The sequence below is a fragment of the Ptiloglossa arizonensis genome, chromosome 8, assembly GCF_051014685.1.
Source record: "Ptiloglossa arizonensis isolate GNS036 chromosome 8, iyPtiAriz1_principal, whole genome shotgun sequence".
Classification (NCBI taxonomy): Eukaryota; Metazoa; Arthropoda; class Insecta; order Hymenoptera; family Colletidae; genus Ptiloglossa; species Ptiloglossa arizonensis.
In genome coordinates this window covers 13,795,986-13,821,873 of record NC_135055.1, presented here as the reverse complement: position 1 = coordinate 13,821,873, position 25,888 = coordinate 13,795,986, and the positions used below count along the sequence as shown (strand labels likewise).

General features: G+C 37.9%; 1 protein-coding gene across 4 annotated transcripts in view; it reads left to right on the top strand.

Annotated features, from left to right (window-relative positions):
- The window catches only part of LOC143150547 (rap guanine nucleotide exchange factor 2), a 300,304-nt gene that overhangs the window by 94,053 nt on the left and 180,363 nt on the right, over positions 1 to 25,888 (top strand). For 3 of the 4 annotated variants that reach the window (XM_076318903.1, XM_076318900.1, XM_076318899.1), the window contains exon 4: positions 1,364 to 1,447. In XM_076318903.1, the coding sequence (XP_076175018.1) occupies positions 1,364 to 1,447 (84 nt within the window). Of the gene's footprint in view, positions 1 to 1,363; positions 1,448 to 9,239; positions 12,643 to 25,888 lie in introns of those variants that run through there. The other variant, XM_076318908.1, reaches the window with a different exon arrangement.

The following is a 25,888-nucleotide window of genomic DNA, read 5'->3' as shown; positions in this document are numbered from 1 at the left end:
CGCAGCAACCTCCACGTGGTGAGACCTGGTAATCGGTATTACTCGCGACGAACAATAATCCTTCGTTGCGAGTAATGCCGAGCTAATCGGCTGCGCATGTAGAATGGTTTCTTAAGTTTTACGAATAAATGGAATATCGTAACTTAGAAAATATTCGTACCCTGTACGAAAGTTTCAATATTTTAACGAACGCGACTTTAATGCGTTTCGATAAATTTATTTGGTGCAACGCGACTGACTTTCTTTCCTTTCTGCTTTCCTTCCATTTCCTTTATATAATTCTAACTTATGTGTCAAAGGGAGAGATACGAAAGTACCAAGTGTTGTTTTGCTAATCTTTTCCTACAATGTAGGAATGCAGCGAATTGACGTCTGAGAATAGACGTGACTGGAAATATTTTATAAAATTGTTAGGTTAGTTTCGTGTCGCTAAAACGTTTCGAGTTCCATCTGTGAGGACGAATGGAACGCATTGTTACGGTACCTTCTGAGACCGATAGGTTTGATAAGATCACGAGTGACGTAGGGAAATCAGTTTTCCACATTTACTACCTTTGCCGACTTTGGTGACTCGGTCGAATATAGTTCTCTCGAGTTTCCGTTTTTGAATGAACATTGCTCCTGAACCACCGATGGTTTACGAGGTCGGTATTTCAGATCGTGTGACATTAACTCGTGTTCGATGATATAGTTATTCTACGATATTATATATTGAATTTGTTCCGTAATTTTAGAGAGTGAGTTAATTTCTGTCGGTGAAAGCGAACATTTTTTTCTGCGTTCGAAGAATGAACGTAATGCTCGAGTGTTTGCACGTCGTTGAAAAAAATTTTCATTTTACGAATGTTTCTAATTTCGTGTTCGGAGAAAGCTTGAAATTTTTACGCAGAACGTTACGATACACAATATTTAATTTCATGTACGCATTAACGAATTGCGTTTAGCCTGATTTTCTTAGACATTCGATGCAGCAATAAAACGTATGTGCATTCATTTAATAAATATACGCTATTCTGTATTTTATATCCAGAACATATTCGAGATTTACACTTCTAATAATTTACTGCTCTTCTTGACTGGTTTGCGCAAAGATCGCATTACATAAGTTCATTGAACTTCTTTCTCTCTCCTTTTTTATATGCGCGCGATACTAAAAGAAAACTATAGCGTCTTGTTGAATTACATAGAGAAACTTCTTTATAAATTATATAAGCATCGTTTTACACAAATGTTACGAATATAATAAATTGCGTAACGAATGCATGCGTTATATATTATAAATTGAGCCTTTCGTATTAATACGTTATGTAATTCTTTCTTTTTTAAATAAATACTCAAAGTAATATAATTAAATATATTTCAGCACCGGCGAATTGGCCACAAGCTGGTACATTCTGCTCTCCGGTTCTGTGTTCATCGATGGTTCCATGTTTCTGCCCTGTTCAAGGTAAGATTTGTGCAATTTTTCGATTCGTTATTGAAACGATCGTTTCGATATATAATAATCGATTGCGTCAAGTCGTAACTCAAAAGACACCCCTCTCTATTTTCGTTATCAATATCAAAGCTTTCGTAAAATAATTTTCCATATACTTGAAGAGTACCTTCGACTGAAACGTCGTCGTACAAAAATATATATATACGCATAAACGATCGTGTAAAATTTGTTCATAGAACCAAAGAAAGTACTCATATTTTTTGCAATTGTCACTCGATCTGGATCGAGAAAAATGTCAATATTTGATATTTACACGACTTTCGAGCTTCGCTAAGTCCCAACTCTTTCAATCGCTCGCGAGCAAACAGGAACGACATCTTTCGCAAAAATAAATTTAACCGAGTTGATTTATTTCGATGACGTCCGGTCTGGTTGTTTGATTTAATTTCACATAAGATTTACATTTCAAATGCAACTCGTGACTCCTGGTAGACGATCAATTCGTGTACCGGTCTTTTTAGACGTTCCAATGACGCTCGTGAAGTATCGCTATTTGTAATCGATGCACTGTTTGCGGTTTTATCACCATTTTGAACGCGATTCCGTTAGAAGTTACCTTTTGAAAAATGCATCGCTAGTCCAGCTCGGTCTGTTTATTGCAATTAGGTCGAATTTCTGTTCTGGTACGTGTACATACATTCCTCGTGGCATCTCTCCAACAGCGTCGTTCGTGCCTTTTTCTTTTTGCATTCAATATCATACTGAATTCGTTTTACACGAAGAAGCTGCCGAGATAGAAATCGATCGTACCCTGTACATCTAGAGAGAGTTTGTACGTGTACCAGGTGTACAAAAAAGTCATGCGACATGTTTATTTTATCGAACTTCGCGTATTTAAAAAATTTGTTTCACTACTACGAATATCGATGAACGTAAGTATTCGATGGGTTCGAGATCATTCAACTCGTCGGAACTTTGTATCCTTGGTTCGATTATAAATATTGTCAAATTAAATATTCGTTGTCGTTGTTCAATCGAATTTAATCACTCGATAATTTTACAATTGAAAACGTACGAATGGAAATTCCCGGTATTCTTTCGTCGAGTCGAGAAATGGAGAAAAATATCGAAAACAATTAATCTAGATGCAGATGTTGCTTCTATTTTCTTTTTTATAAACACGAAACTAGTATCTGAAATTAACCAGCGTGGAAAGAAATATATTTATAGTCTAAAATAATTAGATTATTTATAACTCAATGGGTAACACAGACATTAAATACACAATGCTTTACGGTAAGTTTATTAAAGTATAAAATAAAATTACCGAAATTGATACCATTACTGTAATTTTAATCGCAGGTAGAATTTTATACGAAGATGCTACTTTGTCTAAAGTGTTGTATAGAAAAGATACCATAATGATTTTATAACGAATTTTCTTCAATTTTCATATTCACTTCACATTCACTTCACTTCACGTATCAACTTCACATTATTTTCATCAATTTATGCCGTTACGAATAATACAAATTACACGTTGTATTCCCTGTACCTAACCCATCACTTGCGTTAGCAAGAGCGGAAACTTAAAATTGATTAATTCACTATTGGACAAAAAATTGATAAATTGTGACTCGAATTCAGCATGAAATATGCAAATTTTTCACGGTATATCGCTGAAATTGATTTTACTTTTACGGTCACACTGTATATTACGTGCACACCGATCTCGCTCATAAATCGTCCTGTGCCAGGGTTACGGTCGCAGTTTTCTCTCTTTGTGTCCCTCGAACCACGGAAATTCTCATTAATCGTGTAACCTCGTTCCATCAACGTGTACGTGTGTCGAGACATTCTAACGGCGAATGTATTAGATAATCTACTTTTAATGAAATTCAATCATTCTGAAAAGGAAAAGTAAATTTTCACTGCGTCGGTTTAATGGATTCGTCTTCTCTTTTCACTTCGCTCCGAGCACTTGTTACGAGCCTCATTCTTTACTCTCTACGTGTGCAATCGATCGTAAAACAGAAAATACATAATTTTTTACACGTGTCTCGATTGTATACTCGGATAACGAATAGAATGAATTGATCAGTTTTGGCGAGGAATCGTTAGAATCGATCCGATAAAAATAAGGAACGATGTAGACTTCGTGTAAATAAAAATCTATCGATGTGACAAGACTAGGTATAAAATCGTTGTTTATTCGATAAATGGAACGCAGAGCAGAACATCCTTAACCTTTGGATGATATTCTAGGGTATAAATTAACGTGGTGAATTTTAAAAAAAATAAAGACAATGTAAAGGAAAGGACAATTAAATGACCAATTTCTAGAGGGAATATAACGTGTGACTTTATTTCAAATTTATACGGTTAATTCGTTAGAAATTGCAAATTACTTCAGATATACGCAGTTTTATCATTTGCATTCGTACTATTTAAATTACAAGCCCGATAAGCTTATATTAATACTAATATGCTCGTTTAAGCTCGTGTACTTCTATCTACATACCGGTACGTAACCCAATATATTTTACTACGTTAAGACATTTTCATTTTTAAGTCCCTTTTATAGCCTTTAGACATTAATGTATTTCACAAAATACATTCCTTTCAACTGTGTCTAGAGTTCTAGCTAAATGTATTCCTTAAGAAACGAGCGTTGCATACATTTCATTATGCAGCTCATTGTATCTCGTAACATGCTATTTTATCTGATTATCCGTCTACTAGATATTTTCTTCTAACCACATTTTCCTGTTCAGAGAATTCCACGAATCGCTTGAATAGTTTTTCAACCGCTTCCACCACAGTTTATTTGTAAGCAACTGTGTTTTTAGTCACGATTCAAATTTTTCTTACCTCTGTACGGAAAATTCTGTTTCTAAACACATCAAAATAGAAGAAGAATTTTCCATCGACAAAATTTTGGTTGTCAATTTCAATCAATCTTTATTTATCAAAATTATCAATTATTCTTCCAGCTGATTATAGGATCCACCTAAAAGATCATCGGTTCGAAATTAATTATCAAACATTGTGGATAAAATATTTTCAATTTTTATTTTCGATAATTGTTCTCGATACTTTTCTTCGTCTAGTAAAAAAATAGAAACAAATAGTTGATAGAAGATCGTAGTCGCTAATGGTATAGATTCACGTATCGCCACCTATAGAAAAAGAAAAATACTATTTTCATTTCGAGAGAAAACGAAAACAATTCTCTTCTTCGTCAATTCGTGCATCTCGTATTGTGTGCATTAGAACAGCGTAACGTATTCAAATAGTTTCCAGCGAGTCGTTGTTCGCCGTTGCGCGTTTTGACATCGAACGTACAACCAATTAGTCCCGTCGTTTCAATGAAAAGGATTAATTCGATTAGACGCGTGTTCTTCAATTCTCGTGTGTACCAATAACCAAGCAGAAACGTTCCCTTGTTAGTCACTTCACCTTTAACATTCCCTGTTGATTTCGTTACGAGTCCGTCACAGTGTCTATAGTGTACAGTCTATACCGTACACTGTATACTACGTAGAGGTTTACACACTCTGCGCTACGGACTCTATACAAAACATCCGTAGAGCCCACGTGCAATGTATGCGCTTGCACTTCTAGGCTCCCATAGTGTAAACATAAAAATTTCGCTGACGAACCGCCGGGCGTGGCTGTTGTGTGTTTCGCGTGGTTTTCTATCTTTCTCTTTCTCTCTTTCTCTCTCGCCCCCTCTCGTTTCGTCTTTCCTCGTGTAATTCCATTTTTCCGTGCTACAATATCTGTAGCATTACACCGTTTTTCTTTTTACCCGGCTCTCTTCCTTTCGCGCTCGTTTCGTTTCACTCTCTCGTTTCGTCTCTTACGTTCATTTACTCGTTCCGGGCGCGAGAAGGAACAGTAGTCGCGTGCTGTCTCGCTCCCCCCCTCTACCTCCCTGTTTTTCACGATCGTCGCGTACTCCCTCTAACCCGTGCTCATTCACGTGCTCGCTTTCTCTTACGCTCATTCTACGGTCCTTCTTTGCACGCTCGCTCGCTCCGTTTCTTTCATTGGGTCGGTGTCCTTTTCTCGCTAACGCGAAATTGTTGCTCTCTCGCTCCACGGAACCTTACCCCACCCGGGTTGCTTCTGCTCGCGATCGCGCCGAGTGTTTACGAACATAGCCGAACGGTGACTCGGCGCGACGTCGAAGGAGAGTTGTCTACAGAAGGTGCGAGAGGGTGAAGGACGCATATACGAGTTGATAAACGGAGACGGCTTCTCTGGAGCGACAAGGACGACAACGGAGAGTAACGTAGAGCGTGATAGACAAAGAGGACTAGCGCGAGAGAGAAAGGTACGTATCACAGGGGCGTAAGAAGGCCGTAATATTCGTGGCTCCTCGTGACTCGTCTATTTCTGACGGTGTTTCGACGACGTGAGGTAGATGTTTACGAAGTGAATACTTGATAGATACGCGCGAACTGAAGAGATGCTTTCACGGAGGTGCTTTGACAGAGGTTCTTTTTTTAGCAAAGAAAGGGTTACGTTGGTATACTTCAATTATACGGTCCATTTTCCACAGTTTCTTTATTTATAATGCTTTAGTGGAAAGTATATGTAGCTGATTCTGTACCTTATGAATATTTCATGGCATAATTTGTATCGTAGTTCGAATAACATTGGCTAGGATTAGTTTTTCATTTTAATACGAATATTTAAACGTTGGTTAAGAATTCATCGACGGTTTTATCGATTTCGAATTATGAACGTTGCTTCTTTTTTTCGTGAAGTTAATTGTTGCTCGGAGAAAGTATGTATATTCTTGAAGTTTCGATCGAAACAGTTTCCTTTGGAGTAAATCGTCTGTATTGTAATTTCGAAAGCAAGAATTGAGGATGTTTGAATATTTTGTAATTTTATTTTTAACCGTTTATGAATTCTCCGGGGATTATAAACTCTTGTAAAGTATTCGACGTAATTTTTCTGAAACGATGGAAAAAGATTAACTTTCTCTTGTATCAAAATATAAGCTTCCCAAGGAGTATGAAGTCGTATCGAAACATTTTTTTAAATGAAAAATTCATTAAATAGACGCATTTTCTTTCTTGCGGTAACGTAACTCCGACGAGTAGTTTTTTTTTACCAATTATTTTTCATCTAAATTTAAGGCCACACGCAGAAACTAATTTTATAATTAATTTTTACCGCAATCAAAGACTCGTTACAGAATTTCATTTTTTTCCCCCTGTGGGAGCTGAATTTAATGAACCAATTCTGTTACTTCACTTCCTAAATTTCACTCCGCGCGGAGGATTCCATTTAAAAACTAATCTCCGCTTAAATAAATTGATCAAGTAAATACTCGTTTTAAAAATCATAGCTGGTCGACGCCAATTTGCACGATCATATTCTAATCGAGTAATAGCCAGGTGTTTGTCAATATTTATTCGAGTGTAAGTTTGAAAAAAAATTCATACAAAGATAAATACTGACTTAAACAAACTTAAAAATGTTTCGTTTCCTTAAAATCAAAGTTATCTCGTATTTAAAAATTTGCATTTCCCCCCAGACGAACTTCTCAATAATTAATTATTCAAATAAATTACTATCTCTCGTAACGATCTCGTTTTAGCCAACAATCGTTCAATTAAATTTTTCATATCAATTCCATACGAAGGAATCATATTAATGATTAATTTTCACGCTCCAATTGTATCATTCTTGGAAAATTGTTGCGCCGTGTTGGCACAATTTAATTCGCATAAAGAAGAACGAATAATCTTTATTCGTCGGTAAGAAGTAAATTCTTATTTCAATAATCATGAACACGATCCTAATTTGAAAAGGCATAATTGTACGGCACAATTTTATAGTAAATAGTTTATAACATAATATCGTTATTATTAAATCTATTCTAATTTTGCATTATTTTTTTCGAACTATTCGTTAAATTATGGTAAATTACTAATACTGTGCGAATAAAATAATTCATTACGTATTACGAATAATTATTATCCGTATAAAGTACTCGACTAAAGTACTTTGAATAAAGATTTTATTCGAATAATTATATAGAGTAAATATTCATTCGTAGTTATAAAAAATGTTGTAAGACCAATTATTTGAATATTATTTGAATAGTCGTGTTAACAAACTCTTTGACGATAATGTTTTCGAATATTCCTTTTCTGTTCTCTTCAGTCGTTATAAACAACGCAAAACTACAATATAATAATTAATCGAAACAGAAATCTTGAAAAAATTGTCCAAAATGTAACTTGCTAATACTTTTTAGAGAACACCTACAGTAAAACCGAATAAAACCATATTCAGTAATTTTCTCATAACATAAGTGTCGTAAATATAACAACATAGTTATTAATATTTATTTATTCGAACAGTGGCCAACTCTGTTCCCGTGGCACGCGATCCAGGGAAGTAGCGGTAAAATTGTTTTCCGGATACAAATTTCCAATAACGAATAAAAGATAAACTACATTGCAACTCATTGCACGTTGAATACAAATTGAAACTAGTATTATAAAATTACATCGGACAATGAAAAATTAATCGACGTAGCTGCTCGGTAGAATAAATCGTTAAACCGTAATATTAATATGAAGATAAAAAAAGAATTGCTCGTAACAAATAAAAAATTCTCGTCCGTTACACGTTGAATAAAAATTAGGATCTGAATTATAAAATTATATCGCACGAATATAAATTCACCGACTTAGCTATATACCGTGATATTATTCGAATAAAAATGTCCAATAAAAATGTCCAATAAAAATGAAAAAAATTCTCGTCCGTTATACGTTAGATAAGAATTAGAATTAAAATTATAAAATAATATCGAACGGTCGAAAATTAAGCGATCTAGCTAAATACTGTGGTATTATTCGAATAAAAATTCTCTAATTGAAATAAAAAATAATTGCTCCTCCGCCACGCAAAAATTAGAATCGGAATCTTAAAATTATATCGAATGGATAAAAATTAAGCGACCTGGATTAAAAATGTTCAATAAAAAATGAAAATATCCTCGTCCGCTACGCGTTAGATATAAATTAGAATCAGAATTATAAAATTATATCGAACGGATAAAAATTAAACGACCTGGTCATACATATAAAAAATAATTTCTCCTCCGTTACGCATTATTACATAAAAATTAGAAACGGAATTCTAAATCTCCATCGAACGAATAAAAATTAAGCGAGCTAGCCATGTACAGTGGTATTATTCGATAAAAAATTCCCTGATAAAAATTTGAAAAATTCTGGTCCGTTATACGTTAGATAAGAATTAGAATCAGAATTATAAAATTATATCGAACGAACAAACATTAAGCGACCTGGCCATACACCGTGGTATTATTCGATCAAAAATTCCCCGATACACATGAAAAATAATTCCTCCTCCGTTACGCGTTATACAAAAATTGGAATCTGAATGATAAATTTCTATCGAACGAACTAAAAATGAAGCGACCTGGCCACGTACCGCGGTATTATTCGATAAAAAATTCCCCGATACGTATGAAAAATAATTCCTCCTTCGTGACACGTTGCATAAAAATTCGAATCGGAATCACAAATCGACGTTTCACCGACTGATTAAAAGCTTCACCGCGTGCCCGTACGATCGAGACCCGGCACACGTTTATCGCGTTCGGGTGAAATTTCCCCCGATGTCTGCCGGTGGCCGGGAACCACTCGATACAACACTGAAAGCGCGCAAGAGAGAAAGAAGGGGGGCCTCACCTACCGCGAGAGACTCCAGTCTTCTCGAGTATATCGTGGCGGTTGGCGAGTGTTGCGATTAATACCGGCTGCACCCGCGAATCGCATTCCAATCCCGGTGATTCCCCATTCGCGTATCCTACGGGAAAAAGTGTCGCTCGTGGGGCGATGTAGCGACGGTGAAACACACGCCAACCGACTCTCACCGTATTCAAGGCGACGCGAGTGCCCTCGGCGAACGAAGGAATTCGACAGTGCGTGGAAAGTAGAAACGGTGTGTTTGTATGGTGCGTGCGTGCGTGCGTAAGTGAGTGCGTGGTTGCGTGCGTGTCGCGTAGTGTGTCTCGGTGGTCACCCCCGTGCACGCGTTCCTCCACGACACCACCCCTTCTCGCCCCCGTGACCCTCCCCCTTCTGCGGTGTGTGTCATTCGATGCAGCGTGTCTTAACGATCGATTTTCGGGATAAGAAAGAAAAGAACGTGTCCTTTCCGGCACTGCACGTGCGCGCCGCCCTCCCACCCCCGTTAACGCTCGCCGATTCCCTTTTCGCACCACTCGGGAAGCGCGAGTAACACCACGGGACCGTACGCGTACCCTTGGACCTCGTTGGATGCGGTTTCTTTGCATCTAACCGGGTGACGTCACTTCACTCTCACCACCCTACGCATCGACTCCCAACGGACGAATTGTCACTCGAAAGGCTGTCGCGCTGGCGAACAGCGACGTCGTGACGGCTGAGGAGTTTCACGGGATCGCGGAAGTTTCGCGGGAAGAAGGCACGTAGGGATATATCGTGTCCCCTAGGGAGATACAGAACGGAAGTAGAAGAAGAAGTATTCGTGGAGAGTACATTTTTCGGGGATGGACTTCTTGGTGAACTTTCGGCTCGGTTGTCGATGTCTCGTCGATGCTTCGCGAACAATAATCTCCGAGGAGACTGATAGAGCGTAGGAGAACCTTGGTGTGTATTCGGGAATATTTCTCGAGGAATATTTGATGAAACGATTCGGGACCGGTGATCCGTACGAGAAATAAGTGATCTTGGTGTGTACTTGGGAATATTTCTCCAGGAAGGATATTTGATGAAACGATTTGGAACCGGTGATCTGTACGAGAAATAAGTGATCTTGGTGTGCACTTGGGAATATTTCTCGAGGAAGAATATTTGACCGAACGATTTTGTACAGGTTATCTGTATTTGTGGTAAATGATCTTGGTGTGTACTTGGGATATTTTTCGAGGAAGAATATTGGAAAAAACGATCTGATACCGGTGATCCGTATTTGTGGTAAATGATCTTGGTGTGTATTTGGGAATATTTTTCGAGGAAGGATATTTAAAGAAACAATTTGGTACCGTTGATCTGTACTCGAAACGAGTGATCTTGATGTACGCTTTGGACTATTTTTCGAGGAAGAATATTTTAAAAAGAAACGGAATATTTGGTACCGGTGATCTGCACTCGAAATAAGAGATCCCAAGAGGAGTGTTTGCCAATGTTGTGGGTTAGAAGGGTGGTATATTGGCCAACCTTTCTAGAAAGTGTTGATCGTCTACGGGTGGACTGGAGTTCAAACTTGTGAGAGATACTTAAAGTAGTGTGTTTCCGAGGAAGACGAGTGACATTGATGTTGATATTTAACGAAACGTCGGTTTGGTACAATTGATCTTTATTCGTAGTAAATAATCCACGAGGTATCAATATTTCGTCGGTACTCCAAAGTTGAAACCTCTGGTAAACATTCGGAGTCACCTCGATTGACTTCGCGAGAACGAGTGACATTGACGCTGATATTTAACAAAACAGCGACTCGGTACTGATATTCACTCGTAGTAAATAATCCACGACGTGTCAATATTTCGTCGTTATTTCTGAGTCAAACCTCTGATAAACACTTGGAGTACACCTTGATTGACTCTCCGAGGACGCGTGACGCGTTCAGTGATACACCAGTTCGGTACCAATGATCGTTACGTGAAACAATAATCTACGATCGAGGTGTTGTTCGATACTTAACCCTCCGAAGATCAGACTTCCAACAAACCCTTGGCTAACTCCTTGAGATACACCAGTTCGGTACCAATGATCGTCGCTTAAAACAATAATCTACGATCGAGGTGTTGTTCGATACTTAACCCTCCGAAGATCAAACTCCTGACAAACCCTTGGCTAACTTCTCGAGAGGAACGTGCAGCCTGAAAGTAACTCCACGGCTAGTTATTTCATCGACCCTCCTTCTCGAAACGTAGTAATTTCTCGTGCTCGTGCTTCGTAGGCAAACTTGCAAAACTTATTTCCCAAAAGTTTCCAAAAACTGATTCACCGAAGAAACCGATTTTCTTCGAAAATCGAAAAACCATCGGTTTTCAACCGAGTGATAAAATTCACTCGAAATCGTTGATCCGAGTATTATCCAGTATTACGTGGATACGGTTCAGCGAGCGCTCACGAGCATTCCTCGTTGAAAAAAGTGGCGCGTAAATCACCTAACCGTGAGAACTCGTGTTCGTGCGAGCAACGAAGTCTGCACCGAAATCTCGTTGCCGGTGCAAGAAAGTAGCGTCCATCCGTGGCTTGTTGGCCACTCGCGCTACTTAACGAGAGTAGCATCGGTGATTGGTTTCCAATCCAGGGTACACGGAGGCGCCTCTCGAGTCCGTGTTTACGAGGGCACACGATCGAGTACACGGCAAACTATACAGCCACTGCCTTGCCTACGCTCCACGATAATTGCCGTTCGCTTTCACCTAAGAAGCGAACCTGGTCTCAGAGGGAGTTCTGTAATAAATCTAATAATCGAGCTAACGGTCCGTGGTCGTCGAGGGCACGTCACAGAGACTTGTATTGTTGCCTGGAGCTGGAATGGTGTCGTCCCGACGATCTGTTTAGGAACGACTCTTCGCGGATTCGAAATCCTCGGGTAGCGAGGATTTGTTATCGAGCTCTCGTTGGAAAGTCGAGTGGACCTGGAGATCTCGTGAAAAAGATTCAACGAGCTGAACACAGCCGACGAATCTTGTTTAGGAACGGATTGGTGGAAAGATCGTGGAATTCTTAGGCGAATTCGGACGGTGAAAGTGGCGCGGGAATGTTTGAAAGTATCGCGGCAAATCGAGCACGTTGAAGGGAGTACGAACAACGAGCTATTGCCCAACTTGTACACGGTTAGAGTGTTTTCAGCGCGCGCGAGCGATTAACGTTCGAACGTCGAACGAGATTCTGGAAAATCGCGAGAGAAAATCGATCCTCAAAGACGCGATCTCGTGGACGGAAACCGGTAAACGGGTACGCACCGGCGATGTCCTCGCTGTGAGGATCCTCCTTCACGGCGGTAATTCAACCGTGACTACTTCGCGTTTCGACGAATTTAAGAACAAGGAACAGGGTGGAAAAAGCCGGCAAACTGGATGCTCCAGACGGTGCCTCGCCTTCCGCGCCTCCGCCTGACATTACTGTCACCCAGGATGACCGGTGAGGAGATTTTTCCTTTTATTATTTAATCGCGATTTTTAGCTTGGAACGACCGTGTTCCGGGAAGTGTTGGATTAGATTTTTGGGGGGAAAGAACGTTGAGGATAATTGGAGGATAAACTTGACAATTTTTAGAGATTATCATATTGTTGAAGGTAAATTTGAAATTTTGGAGTGGTATCTTTGAGCTCCTTGGTAATTTTTTGTTGTAGTGTTGTCTTTTAAATTATTTTCAAAGCTACTCATAGAAAGTAAATTGAAATTGTGGAGTGGTATCTTAGATTAGGGCTTCCTAGTAATCTTTTGTTGTAGTGTTTATAATAATTGACTAAAATAAATTATTTTAAAGATACTCATACTCTTAAATTAAACATCAATATGCGTGCTGTCTTTCGTTATTAATATTTGCTTCGTTCTTCGAACTGGATATTCCCTCACTATGATTTAAAATAATTAGAGGATATTTTCAAACGAAGTAGACAATATTTTAAAAGTTACGCGCACTGTTTAAAGTAATAAAAAATTTTGACCGTTCCTTACAGTCGAGAAGTATTTAATTTCAGTGAAAGATAAACAGATTCTCGAATCTTAAATATGAGATTCTTGAATCTAAAATTTGAAATTTAAAATTCGGCAAAAGTTCTCGTGATGATTCCAATAGTGGTTGAAGTTAATGGTAACCGAGTCTTGATCGCGAGATGTTCGAAATGTCCGAAATAATTATTGAAATGTTAGAGGGCAAAATTGTGAACCCTTGTAATACCGAAAATGTCAGGACTGCTCGATGCAGTAGGTCGACATCGCGTTAATTTTATCGATGGTGATATTTTTAACAGTGGGTAGCGGGCAGTACTTGTTGGTAGAAGCTTCGCGATGCATAAGAATCTCTGTGTGTGTAAACGTACTTGATTCTGTATAATACGTCGCTGTAATCTGACATTTTTTTTTTAAATAGCACCGTTACGTGTTATTTTTGGGAAATAGTACGTGGTCGATACAATCCACTTCGATGCCTTTACTATAAATATAAGTCGTCGCTTTGGTAAGGACATGCATAGGCGTAATTTGCACTTGAAGTGAAATCGGAATACAAAATATAACAAGTACGGCGGTGAGTGGCGGATTATTAAAGTGAAATGTAATAACCGTGTCAAGTGTAGGTTCTAATTTAGAAAGAAACGTCGGAATAGGGAAACGAGCGCGCAACTTTTGTACGCGAACTGGTGCGTAATAGAAAGAAAGTAAAAAGCTACGAAATCGTGTTACCTCTTACCCATTTTACCGAAATACACCTACAAAGATTCTCTTGTTTAATTGTGATTCAAATTTCTTTCGAATTAATTGAAAAATTCCTTTCGAAAACAGACAACATCGTATATTATTTTAAATTACGATGTCTTTGAGAGTTTGAGCATTTGATGAAAATTCCTCGCATTTTTCGCCCGTTTCGTATCATCAAGGATGTAACGTACGAAATTTTCCACACAGCGCTCGTACGTACGAAACACTTTTTAGAAATAATAATTTAAAAAGGTAATACCGTTTCGTGGCAGGGTCGAATAAATGGCTTTAAAATTTCTTACAAACCGACATCTTTATTTTCTAATTCGATCACATTCGCGTTCGAGACAGCGAGAAAATCGAATGCGAGAATAAAACGAGAACATTGAGAACTATTTTCGAGAATCGCGAAACTACAGGATACGAATTGAAAACGATGAAAAAATTCCGAGGAGAATTATTTAGATACTCGAGTGTGTGTATTTCATCGATAATCATCTTTGCGACATTTCGTGCAAATAGTGTTCGAGCAGCGGTTTAATTAAAAAATACTCGAAACACGTGGGACGTGAAATGATTGGAATCTCACCGCGTGAATTGGAAGAATTTGAAGTACGTTTATTCCCATCGAAAAAGCAGATATTCCGGGTGTTGCAACCCGGTGGACGGTTGAACGCTGGCGTACACGTTTAGGCACGATGAATGTATACAGAACTAGCGTGACTCGAGCTGCATGAAATCGAAGTCAATCGACCTCCGCACGCTTTTGCGGAATTATTGATTGCCGTGGTTTTCGGGGGAGCATTGTTGTTCCGTAGCTGTCACGCGTGCGTGCACGTGACACGGGACTGTCAATACTGAGCGTCACGTTTCAATCCCTGCTCGGTAAACACGCGAGTAGATCGCATTACGGAGTAGCTTCGAGATTCGCTGAAAATCAAGTCCAATGTCATGTTTCCCGTTCCGAAATCGAGATGGAAGTGTTCCACGTCGTTCGTGTTGGCAATACGAGACATTTTCAATCGTTTTCGATATAAAATTTCTCGTCCCGGTCTCTTAATTTCGTCATTTTCTCACAATCAGTGTGATACGATTTCTCGTCTATCGATTGTTTTTTCGATCGAATAAGAAGCATCGTTCTGCATCGCGTCCAACGTATCGCGTCGATTCGATGTTTTGTATTTCTTCGTATTATTACGTAATTTTCATTCTTCCGCGCTACCACTTTGATGTAACTGTTTGTAAAGGAAACCTTTATATAAATGTTTCACGTAATTCCACGAAGAAGAAAAGAGCCGACAGATTGTGCAACCTATTGCAAACCGTCGATCGTTTACTCTAAAATTTCTGGAGGACAGATTGTTGTCTTTGTAGCTTCATTTGAATTTTTATCGGTGTAAGCTGAACGTGTACACTTGTATTTAATAAAAAAATGTACAACTTATTTTGAGGGAAACGATAATTTTTGCAGGTACATCGATATACCGGATAATAGATTTCTATGGGAATAACAATATACTGTACAGTAAATAAAATTTCCAATACCTGATCGTGACAAGCACAATTAAATTTGTGAATTTTGAACATAATCTACTCGATCGAACGATCAAACATTAGTTAAAAATAGAGCTAAGAATTTTCTTAGAAGTTGGTATTTTTTTCTAAAAGTGATCGTAAAATTATTAAGCCGGTATTTTTATTTTATCGTTTTAAATAAAGTGCTACACTTTCGCGAAGTGAAGAAGAAGGACCATTAATTGCGTTTCGGCAATATTACGATCGCTAATGGTTTTAGAAAGGAGTAATTCCCGAACGACGTTCTCAAATTGCATCAGGGGATTCGAAGGAGTGGAACCAATTCTATTTTCATTATTTCCACGTGGCATCCTCAATTTCCTATTTCGATAAAGGGTGCCAGTACACCCTACCCGAGGGCTCCTGTCAATTTTTATAATTAAATTTCTAGGGGAAGACCGTTCAACGAAGATACCCTCGTGTTTCAACATCAGAATCCACGATGCTTTTGACTGTATTTTAATGCCATCAATCTATCGACCATTCCTTTGATAACGTTTATAGAATAACTTATCGATTTCCTATTGGTAGACAGAGTCGGCGCGTTTCACTTTGTATCAATGTTTCTGTAGCGATTTAAAAAAAAAAAAAAAAAGGAAGAGGTGAACTTGGTTATGCGAACATACACTTTTTTCTCAGAGGAGATACGAATAAATTTAGCGTAGAAAACAGTTAACAAGAAGGTTTCATTCGCGCACGAATACTTTCGTTGTTTTTTAGCTTGTTTACCCTCTAGTGTCGCGATAATCCTATTAATCGTACGAGCTTGAATTAATTATAGTGTATTTGTAAGTGTTGGAAAGTGAAAAGATTTGTTTCGCGACAAATTGATACGGATTTATTTGTTTTTCCTGTCTTACGTTACAAAATTGAAACGTGAGTAACGATTTGATCGTGAGGAACAATTTAAGCGCAATATTAGGTAAATGATAGTTGTATTATGGTTAAGAAGTATCAAGACGAAAATACTGTGGTGGAATGTAGCCTCAATATTTATAATAACACCGTCTGATATTACAATCTATCCTTTTAAATATATACACCAGCGTTAAAAAGTACTCGATCACTCGTTACACGTAGACGAGTAAAAGTTTGGTGATTATTTTTAAACAACGTCATTTCACTGTTTTTATGGAAGCAAATTTTTGCAATAAAAATATCTACAAGTTCATGGACGCGACTACGTGTTTTTTTAGTAAACAAAAATTAATTCTCACGGTATTGGACACGCGATAAAATACTGTACTTACGGTAGTGTTCGGTCAGTATAACGGAATAAACCGTGATTAGAATTTTGAACGAGTAACAGGTGTATTCCAAAATCCATATTGAAAGAAATCAACACGCGTATCCTAATTAACAGTCGAATGAACATCGAACATACTTTGCTGTACTCGAAGAAACGTTAATTCGAGAAATACCTCTAGAATAAAGTTTGAATTCACCGCAGTTTGGATTGTTGCACACGCTGTATTATATTCGATGATCATCTTACGTTACCAGGATCGTAAAAGTATCTCCGATAGTACGATCTATGGTTTCGTGCAAGAAATCCAAGAGACCCAGAAAACAGGTGTTTTCGCTCGTTTTCTCCCTTCGTGTTTCACAATATCGAAGTTGCTACTATTTCTTATACCATCGGTATTTTAAAAATATCAGTCTTGTATAGAGCTTATAAAATTATGCACACAATTCCTTCCATCTTCGAAACTACCACCTATTTTTCATCCGCTCGTTAGTTTCCATTTTTACCAAAAATGCAAACAATATATTCCTAAAGTACATTCCACAGTCAGTGTACAATTATTTGCGAATCTTGAAAATTGTTCTCTTTAACAATAATGCAAAATTGTAGATAACAGTGTATTTTAGATACAAAGTATAGAACACGTAAAAAATACACATATAAATTCGTTCAAATATAGAACAATTTTTCCTCCCACCACAATGTCCTATCGAGAACTTTCTTTCGCTTCACAATACACACGTGTCCCCTCAAATATTCCAACTCGTTTTCCTCGAAACCAAAGCCCAGAACGAACGACTTTCGTTTCGTATTTTCGATTCATTTTTTCATCTAGAATCGCCACATCGCCGTTTCCGACACCACCGTATCGAACACTTTGCGTATAAATGAAATATTGAAAATTAATCGATGCAACGAAAGAGAACGCAATTAGCTATCGAGCACCAGGGACAACGACACATATGCAACAACACGATGGGAATATCGCCAAGAGTCTGTAAACACGTCACAACCCTTACTTCGCAACCCTTATTTTTCAAACCCCGTTATAATTTCGCGACCAATGTCCGCGTCACTGTCAGCGTGGATAAATTTTTAATCGGGCCTGACGGTGTTGCGACGTGGCTCGAGTCTCGAGTCACCAATTTAGATTGTGATCTTCGGCATTATGCTGATAAAACGATAGGGTTCGCTGGATTCTCTAATAATAGTTCCGGGCGTTGTTGATCACCCTGTATAAGAGGGTTCGTGGATACGAAGTGCCGCGTAAATGCGAAGGAGGGTTATCGAGAAAACCTTGTTTGCCGTCAGCACGTGCTCGCTCCACACCCTATCGATCTCTAACTAAATTAAAATGCTCGGCGCATTATTGCTTAGACACCGGAGGAGAATCGACGTTGCACTATTTGCTGCAAACAGAATCTTCTTTGACATAGAGCCGTGGCTTGTTAATCGCCTTAGGCCCGATGCGATTCAGCTGACTTCTCGGTCACCGACTGCTTTCCAACCACCCTCTTTAGACAGCTTCCCGAAGCTTTCTTTAGCGAGCTACGAGTCCTGTTCGATTATTAACCCTTAGCACTTTTGTGTCGAGTGTGGCACGACGTTACATTTCTTACACCAATTCTAACGTCGAGTGTGCCTCGATGTCACATTTCTTGTGCCAATTTTAATGTCGAGTGTGACTCGATGTCACATTTCTTATAAAAATTTTAATTTCGAGTGTGATTCGACATCACATTTCTTACACCGATTCTAATGGTGTAACGAGCTGGACTCGACGTTATAAATACAACTATTTTACTTTAGCTAAGTTATTTAGGCAATATTACTTATTAGGTAATTTATTTAGGTAACTTTATTTTATTAAATAATCTCTTTTTAATACTCTTCTTTTATCTATTTGGTAAATTAATTAAAAAGTTATTGGTAGGTAAAAAAAAAATTAAGGAGTACAAAGGGTTGTTACAATTCGTAACGAGCGATTCGACGAGTGATTTGGAACCAATGATTGGGGGGTTGGTACGGAGAGGGTGACGCGAATCTTAATCACCGATAGATTGCAAACTGACAACCTAGTGAAATTATTATACGGAATACCGAATTTTAACCATTGATCATTGAATTCTTTAAAATTTATTTGTTCCTTTCATGTTGTCGAGAGAAAATGAAAAAGACACTTCCAAGTGCTTTTCAATCTTTCATCGTTCAATTTGAAAATTTTACAAATGTGTGCGAGAAGCTTGGTTATTTGTAAAGTGAAAATATGAAAGAATATTGAAGTGAATAAAATGAACAACGTGCGTACGATTTTACGCAAGCGTAAATTTTAAATCGCGTATCTATTTGCGTATCTAAATTGTTGAAATGTTTGCAAATTTATCTTACGATATTCCTCGCGAAAAAGTAAATCGAATGTGCGAAACAAAAATTTTTCGTAGATGGATCCGTTCCCACGAAAATTACACTTTAAGGGTTCGTGGGGCACGAGCACAAATCATGATAAACTTATCTCATTCTGACCAGTTAATTGCATTCGTATCCGAGTTTTAAAGTACCGATAACAATATAATGGACTTTCTATGAGTCTTATCGTTTTATTTCATCTCCAACTTCCACCGACTCGTTACGATAATACAGTGTGTCCAAATCTGAATTTTAATACTTCAAATTTGGATATATGGGTTTGGTGGAAGTTTACGTTATTAGATTTAGAAATTCTTTATTCGTTTGTCTCAATGACTATAACAAGCATGAAATCAGGTTATCTGTTCGATATCGTTTTTCTTCCAATTATCTATAACTATCTTTAATTCCTAATCTTCGATAAATAATACATGTATACGAATCAGTGGTCGTTTATTTCTTGCAGAAATTATTTACAAACAAAATATAAGATTACTGTTCGAAATATCGTGTACAACCTTATAGTTTCAGTCGACCGAATATACTCTCCATCCCTGAGATTCTTGAATCTTCTTACGTCAAAGAGGTTTTCGGGTTCCCAAAACCCGGAAAGCTGACAGTTTAAAATTGCTCTCGGCAAACACCATTACCGGGTTTCAATGTTCTCGCCAAAAGGAAAGTAAATTATCCAAAAATGAAATAAAACGAGAAAAACGAAGACGAAGAAGAAGCAATTTATTCTGCCCAGCAGCGACAGAATCGAGTTTTCGTCGGGGACTACATTCGTCCCGGTTGCATGTATTATTCATGGTCGTCGGGTGTTTCGACAGTTCGACCTACTATCGCGAAACAAAGTTAGCTCGAAAAGTCGAAACGACGAGTTATCGTCATCGAGGGTAAGAGAGGATCGGCTACGAAACGCGTCCAGATTAGGAATGCCGATCTTCGATCATTTTCTTCAAAAGATCCATCTTCTTACACCAGTAAATCGATTTTCGACAAGATTAAAAAACATCATTTTTCTCTTCTACGAGAAACTTTGTTTCAACAGTTTTTAAAGAAAATCTCATCGTACGTAACTTTAAGTGACATTAGCCAACGATGTGTATCTTGAATCGATTTTTCTACATCGATTCCAGTAAATTTATTCTCTAATTGTCTTTCAAAAGAAGAATCGGTATTGAGATCAAGCGTGCCGATTTTGGATCAATTTTTCCACATTGGTAGATCAATTTTTTTCTAATCGATACTCCAACAAATCAATTTCCTAATTTCCATTTCGTATCGCTTCGAAGAATTAATTCTCTAACAAGAATCGGTATTGAAATGTCGATCTTCGATCAATTTTTCCACACCGGTAGATGAATGTTTTTTCTACTCGATACTCCAACAAATCAATTTCCTAATTTCCATTTCGTATCGTTTCGAAGAATTAATTCTCTAACAAGAATCGGTATTGAGATGTCGATCTTCGATCAATTTTTCCACACCGGTAAATGAATGTTTTTCCTACTCGATACTCCAACGAATCAATTTTCAATTTCCTGCTTCGTATCGGTTGAATTTTTTGCAACAAGAATCGACATATCCACTCGAGATGCTGACGCTGGACGCTGGTTGCATCTCGGTCAAGATTTCGCCGCGAGTTGCACGCAGCCAAGATGCGGTTCCCGTACGCGACTAGGAACCCGTCTTACCAGCCAAGGCTATCGAGTGCATTCCGTAGGTGTGCTCTTCGCCGAACGATTTCTTCTAAGCTTCTAATTTTCGAGATTCGATCGTTTCACGGAATCGGTGCCGGCCGACCGGTGTCGGGCGCCTTTCCATCCAGCGACGTGTTTTCCGTGTTTCCAGACCGAACGTGGAATGCACTTGTTGCAAGATCGAACCATTCGACCGTGTTTAGGTGGATTAGGTATCGCGCGATTGTCAGCGGTTTCGCGTCGTAACGAGTCCCGCGGCGATAAGACCCTGTTGCGGAACAGGTTGCAATTTGCATCGTAGAAAACGCCTCGAGCGGCGAGCATATTATTTGGAAATATTATGAACTCTCTTCTTGGCACTGGCGGGGAACGTCATTACCATAATCTCGGGTACGTGTGTTGGCACCGACCGAGGAACATCGACGAAGTGTCCCTGTGATTTTGATGGAACGCTGCGGGTTTCCAACGCGGACGGAAATAAGGGATGACTTGAAGTTCGGGAGGGGGGTGGAACTGCTCGGTTTATCTCGGGAACGGTCGGAGATACGGGAAGCTTTTTAAATAAATTTCTTTACGGTTTTCTTTCTCTTTTTTATAAATTGTGAACGCTCTAAAGATTTATCGGAGCGGCGAGATTTCCAGCGAGAAAAAATAATCGAGAGTTAAGAAAAGTTGAAGTTTAGAACAATTGGGAAATTTCCTCGTTGCAGAATTTTCTTTACGTTTTTTCTATTTTTTTTTTGTAAATTGTGAATGCTCTAAAGATTTATCGGAGTAGCGAGATTTCCAGCGAGAAAAAATAATCGAGAGTTAAGAAAAGTTGAAGTTTAGAACAATTGGGAAATTTCCTCGTTGCAGAATTTTTTTTACGTTTTTTACTGTTTTTCTTTTATAAATTGTGAACGCGAATAATAAGATTAATAAGAAAAGTCACTTCTACCAAGTTTGCACTCGAAATTTTGTAAAGACAGCTATTTTTGTTATGGAACTTTGCAGGATTGCAGAGTGACCAAAATGTATAGAATTATTTATATATTTTGTTTAGCCGTGGTAAATTAGATTTGAGTGGTGAAACTAGCCTCCAATGTTTCGTAACCTTATGTTGAAAATAATTGGAGATAGAAATTTTATTAACATTGAAACCAAAAATTAAGAATAATGTAAAAAGTCACTTTTATCTTCTTTAATCTCAACGTTTCTGTGCAAACACGATAGCGAGTTATTCATGATCCTCGATCGATTGTACATATTTTTATTCGATATTGATACTTTATACATATTGACAATTAGTCGTACACGTTCAACGTACATATGTTTACGGAGATAAGAAGATGGTCGATCATGCCCTCGCAGGTGTGTTTCATGTTTCTGTTTCACCATGTGGTATTTATTTATCGTGCAAAGTGTTTCCGTTCGATGTCTCGGTGCGATTTATACGTTCCGTGTCTGCAATAAAATAAAGCTACTTGTAACCGATCGAGAATTCAGGATAAAGATATCGCTATTTTATCTTTGCAAAACTGTCGAGAATAAATCGACCGTCTTATTAATTTTTCGTTTCTGACTGGTAAAAAAATTTTCAAACGTTCTCTTCTAACTTCGATTTCATTATTATCAAAATATTTCCAAGAACGATAAAGAAACATTAGAATCTTCTCCGCAAAAATTTCCAAAAATAGATAATAACGTGTCGTTACCAATTTGATTACTTATCGACGTATGAAAATATAAAATACACGTATTAAATGTATATGCGGAAGGCACGCGCGTTCAAAATGAAATACTAATATTATCACATTAATTTACGAAATATATTCTGTACACATTTTGTGTATATTTTCCATATTAACGTACGCCGTAAATTCGTACACCCTGCGATTTACCGATAATTCCTTTTAAACATTTATCAAGCTTTAAAAAAATTAAAAAAAAAAAAAAAAAAAAAAATCAAATTATAGAAACTCGCTCAATATTCCAGTAGGGGTGAATGGAATCGTTGCAAATGTTCCATCGATTCAAGGACCGTGGCGATAAAACACTCGTGTATTTTTCAAGTTAAAATTCGACGTATTAACAGAAACAATCGTTGCCAGAACGAATCGCGCGAGTATCGTGAATCGAACACGAAGGAGGATAATAACGTTTCAGTGGCAAGATCGGTTTCTCGAATTCTCGAGAATCCAGGGAAGGTCAGGGTTACGAGAATTTCTTTCAGAGTCTAGCGCTGGTCTGTGCGAGGATCGTTGAATGAAATTCCGAAGGAGTAAAGCATATGCGCTCACGCGGTTGCATTCGTTGACACAAAAATTAATAATCCGCACGATGGCGGAGTATAACTAATAATAAAATTGTGCAAGATTTTGGGAAAAGTAAGCTTAAAAATCTGGTGAGATACGTGTTCATTTAACCGACGTTATTGATTCTACTATAGATCGTAGAACGATCGATAGTAAATTTTAATTTTGAGTTTATTATAGTTAGTATCTGGTCATTTTGTGGCTTTAAATTGTTGGAATACGTGGTCATTTCGTGACTGTGACCATTTTTCTACACTTATATCAATACTTACCTATTAATGCGTTCTTAAAATCTATAAAAAACACTTTTAACGTTTATAATAGAATACGTAACGCTAATAGTTAATCGAATGGGTGTTTACAAAAAGGATGTGTACTATAAATTTTTCTTTCTGAAAATATCTTTCTTTCATATCCAAGTTAATATTTGCGATTACTAAATTGCAATCTGATTATCGAATTATTATTTATTTTCCAAGTTGGAAGAGCGTATGTTTCACTGGCTGTTATTTTAATCGTATAGTGAACGTATGCGCGCACGTAGTTGCATTCGTTGTTGGGTGAATTAATAATTTGTACGATGGTGGTCGATCGAAGAGCATATCGCGGAGAAAGAAAGAAAAATCTCATAATTAAGCAGGTCGAGACGCGGTGTAGCCAATTTCCGTGTCGACGGTTTACATCGAATTAGTTGGTGCAATTTATTGCCAACTGCGTTATCGGTTAAACGCATTGCACCGCGTGGCTGCGTAATATTTAGAGGTCGACGTTTCGTGTATCTCTCGTTGCAGGGATTCGTTGAATTTAAAGGTGTTTAATATTCAAGAGCGGAAATATTCCGCGAGACAATTCGGCGGCGTAATGTTTGAACAGTGGAGAATTAATAAAAGGATCGTTTGCGTGTGTACGCGTGTTTATTTGTTTTGCCCCTTTGTGGCCGCGGAGTGTTTCAACCTCTTACACTTCTCTTGGTAATTTACAATTCGCGATTCGCTCTTGTAACTATTTCCTCGCCAATACCCTCTCGCGCCCTCTTACACTCGTCCTTCTCCCTTCAGGGTTTCTATGATCACCCCTAAGTGGGGTGGTTTATATTACCATTGACTCCCGGTTTAAAGATGTTTGAAGCATCTGGTCATTTTACGAGTTCCTTCGAGTGTCTGGTCGTTTCGTGGGGTTCAGTTTGAGAAATATTGGATCGTTTCGCGAGTTTAAATTCGAAAAGTGTAACGACGTTGCATAAGTTTAAATTCAAAAGGTATAATGTCGTTGCATAAGTTTGAATTTTAAAAGTATAGCGTCGTTGTATGAGTTTAAATTGAAAAGTATAGCGATGTTGCGTAAGTTCAAATGTGAAAAGCATAGTGTCGTCGCCCATGTCTAAATTTTGAAAGTACACCCTCGTTGTGTAAGTTTGAATTTTAAAAGTATACACAGTGTCTTTTCGTTTCTTTAAATTTTAAAAATACATCGTCGTCGCACAAGTTCAAATTTTACTAGTGTGAGGTCATTTTACAGTTTCAAATTGTCAATGTATCCGATAATTTCGTGGCTTTGTATCGTCGGAGTATCCGGTCATTTCGTGGCTTTCGATTGTTGGAACACTTGGTCGTTACGTGGCTTTGATTAAACTATCCGTTTAAATTTGAATATCATCGGGACATTTTGCAAAGTTTAATTTACCAGCGCGGTCAGATCCCTTCGTAGGTTAGTTTTTTGCTTAGTATGCTCTACAGACTTTCGATGTAACGTACGCATACATAAACATAGTACCGTGCGTTCAAACACCAAGGCGATCGGTTGTTTATACCAGTTATTTATATTCAATGTATCGCGAGTTGTCGAGCGTGTTTGAACAAGACAGTCGATGTTCCTCGGTTAAAAATAAACGCAAGGAGAATTCGTATTAGGCACTGTCTACTTATCGACTTCGATAAACAAGTACAGGTTACGTAGGCTACTGTCGTTATGAACAAACTGTTTGCTAGCGAGTTTCAAAGTTGAGACACGTTTTGCGAAACTATGGTTTCTACTGCTCGGACATACTGAAAGTCGAATTGTAAAAGCAAATCGGTAAATGTTTGCAAAACAGGCAGCGACGATACATAGGATGAAATAGAAATAAATAATAACAAAATTGTGGGAGATTTTGGGGAAAATATACTTAAAAATCGGTCAGATGTGCGTCCACCTGATAAGTGACTTTATTGATTTTACTATAGATCGTTGCTGTGACCATTTTTATACACGATACAATGTAGAGGGCTATTTTCTATCAATAATTACCTATTAACGCGTTCTTAAAATATATAAAGGACACTTTTACCGCCTATAGTAGTATTATACAATACTCTTACAATTTGTTAATTCAAGACCTCGTTGGATAGTGATGTACAAATGAGATTTCGATTTGAGAAAATGAGAGAAGAAATTTAGATGTACATACATCCGTAGAAACCATTTCACGAATAAATTTTTATCTATAAAGATAATATCGATACGTTATTCTCGAAATAAAATATACCTAAAGGCAGAAACAGGTATATTTAAAAATTGGTAGAACCGAGACGGTTACCAAGCCGTCACAATTACTACTAAACGATACCAGATCCATCACCAAGCAAGAACACGTTACTATTTCATATAAACATTCGATCGACGCGAGCGAACCTTTTCACGAGTAAACACACATTTGCAAACATTCCACCGGCGCGTTCCTGCGGGATATATTTTCCCCG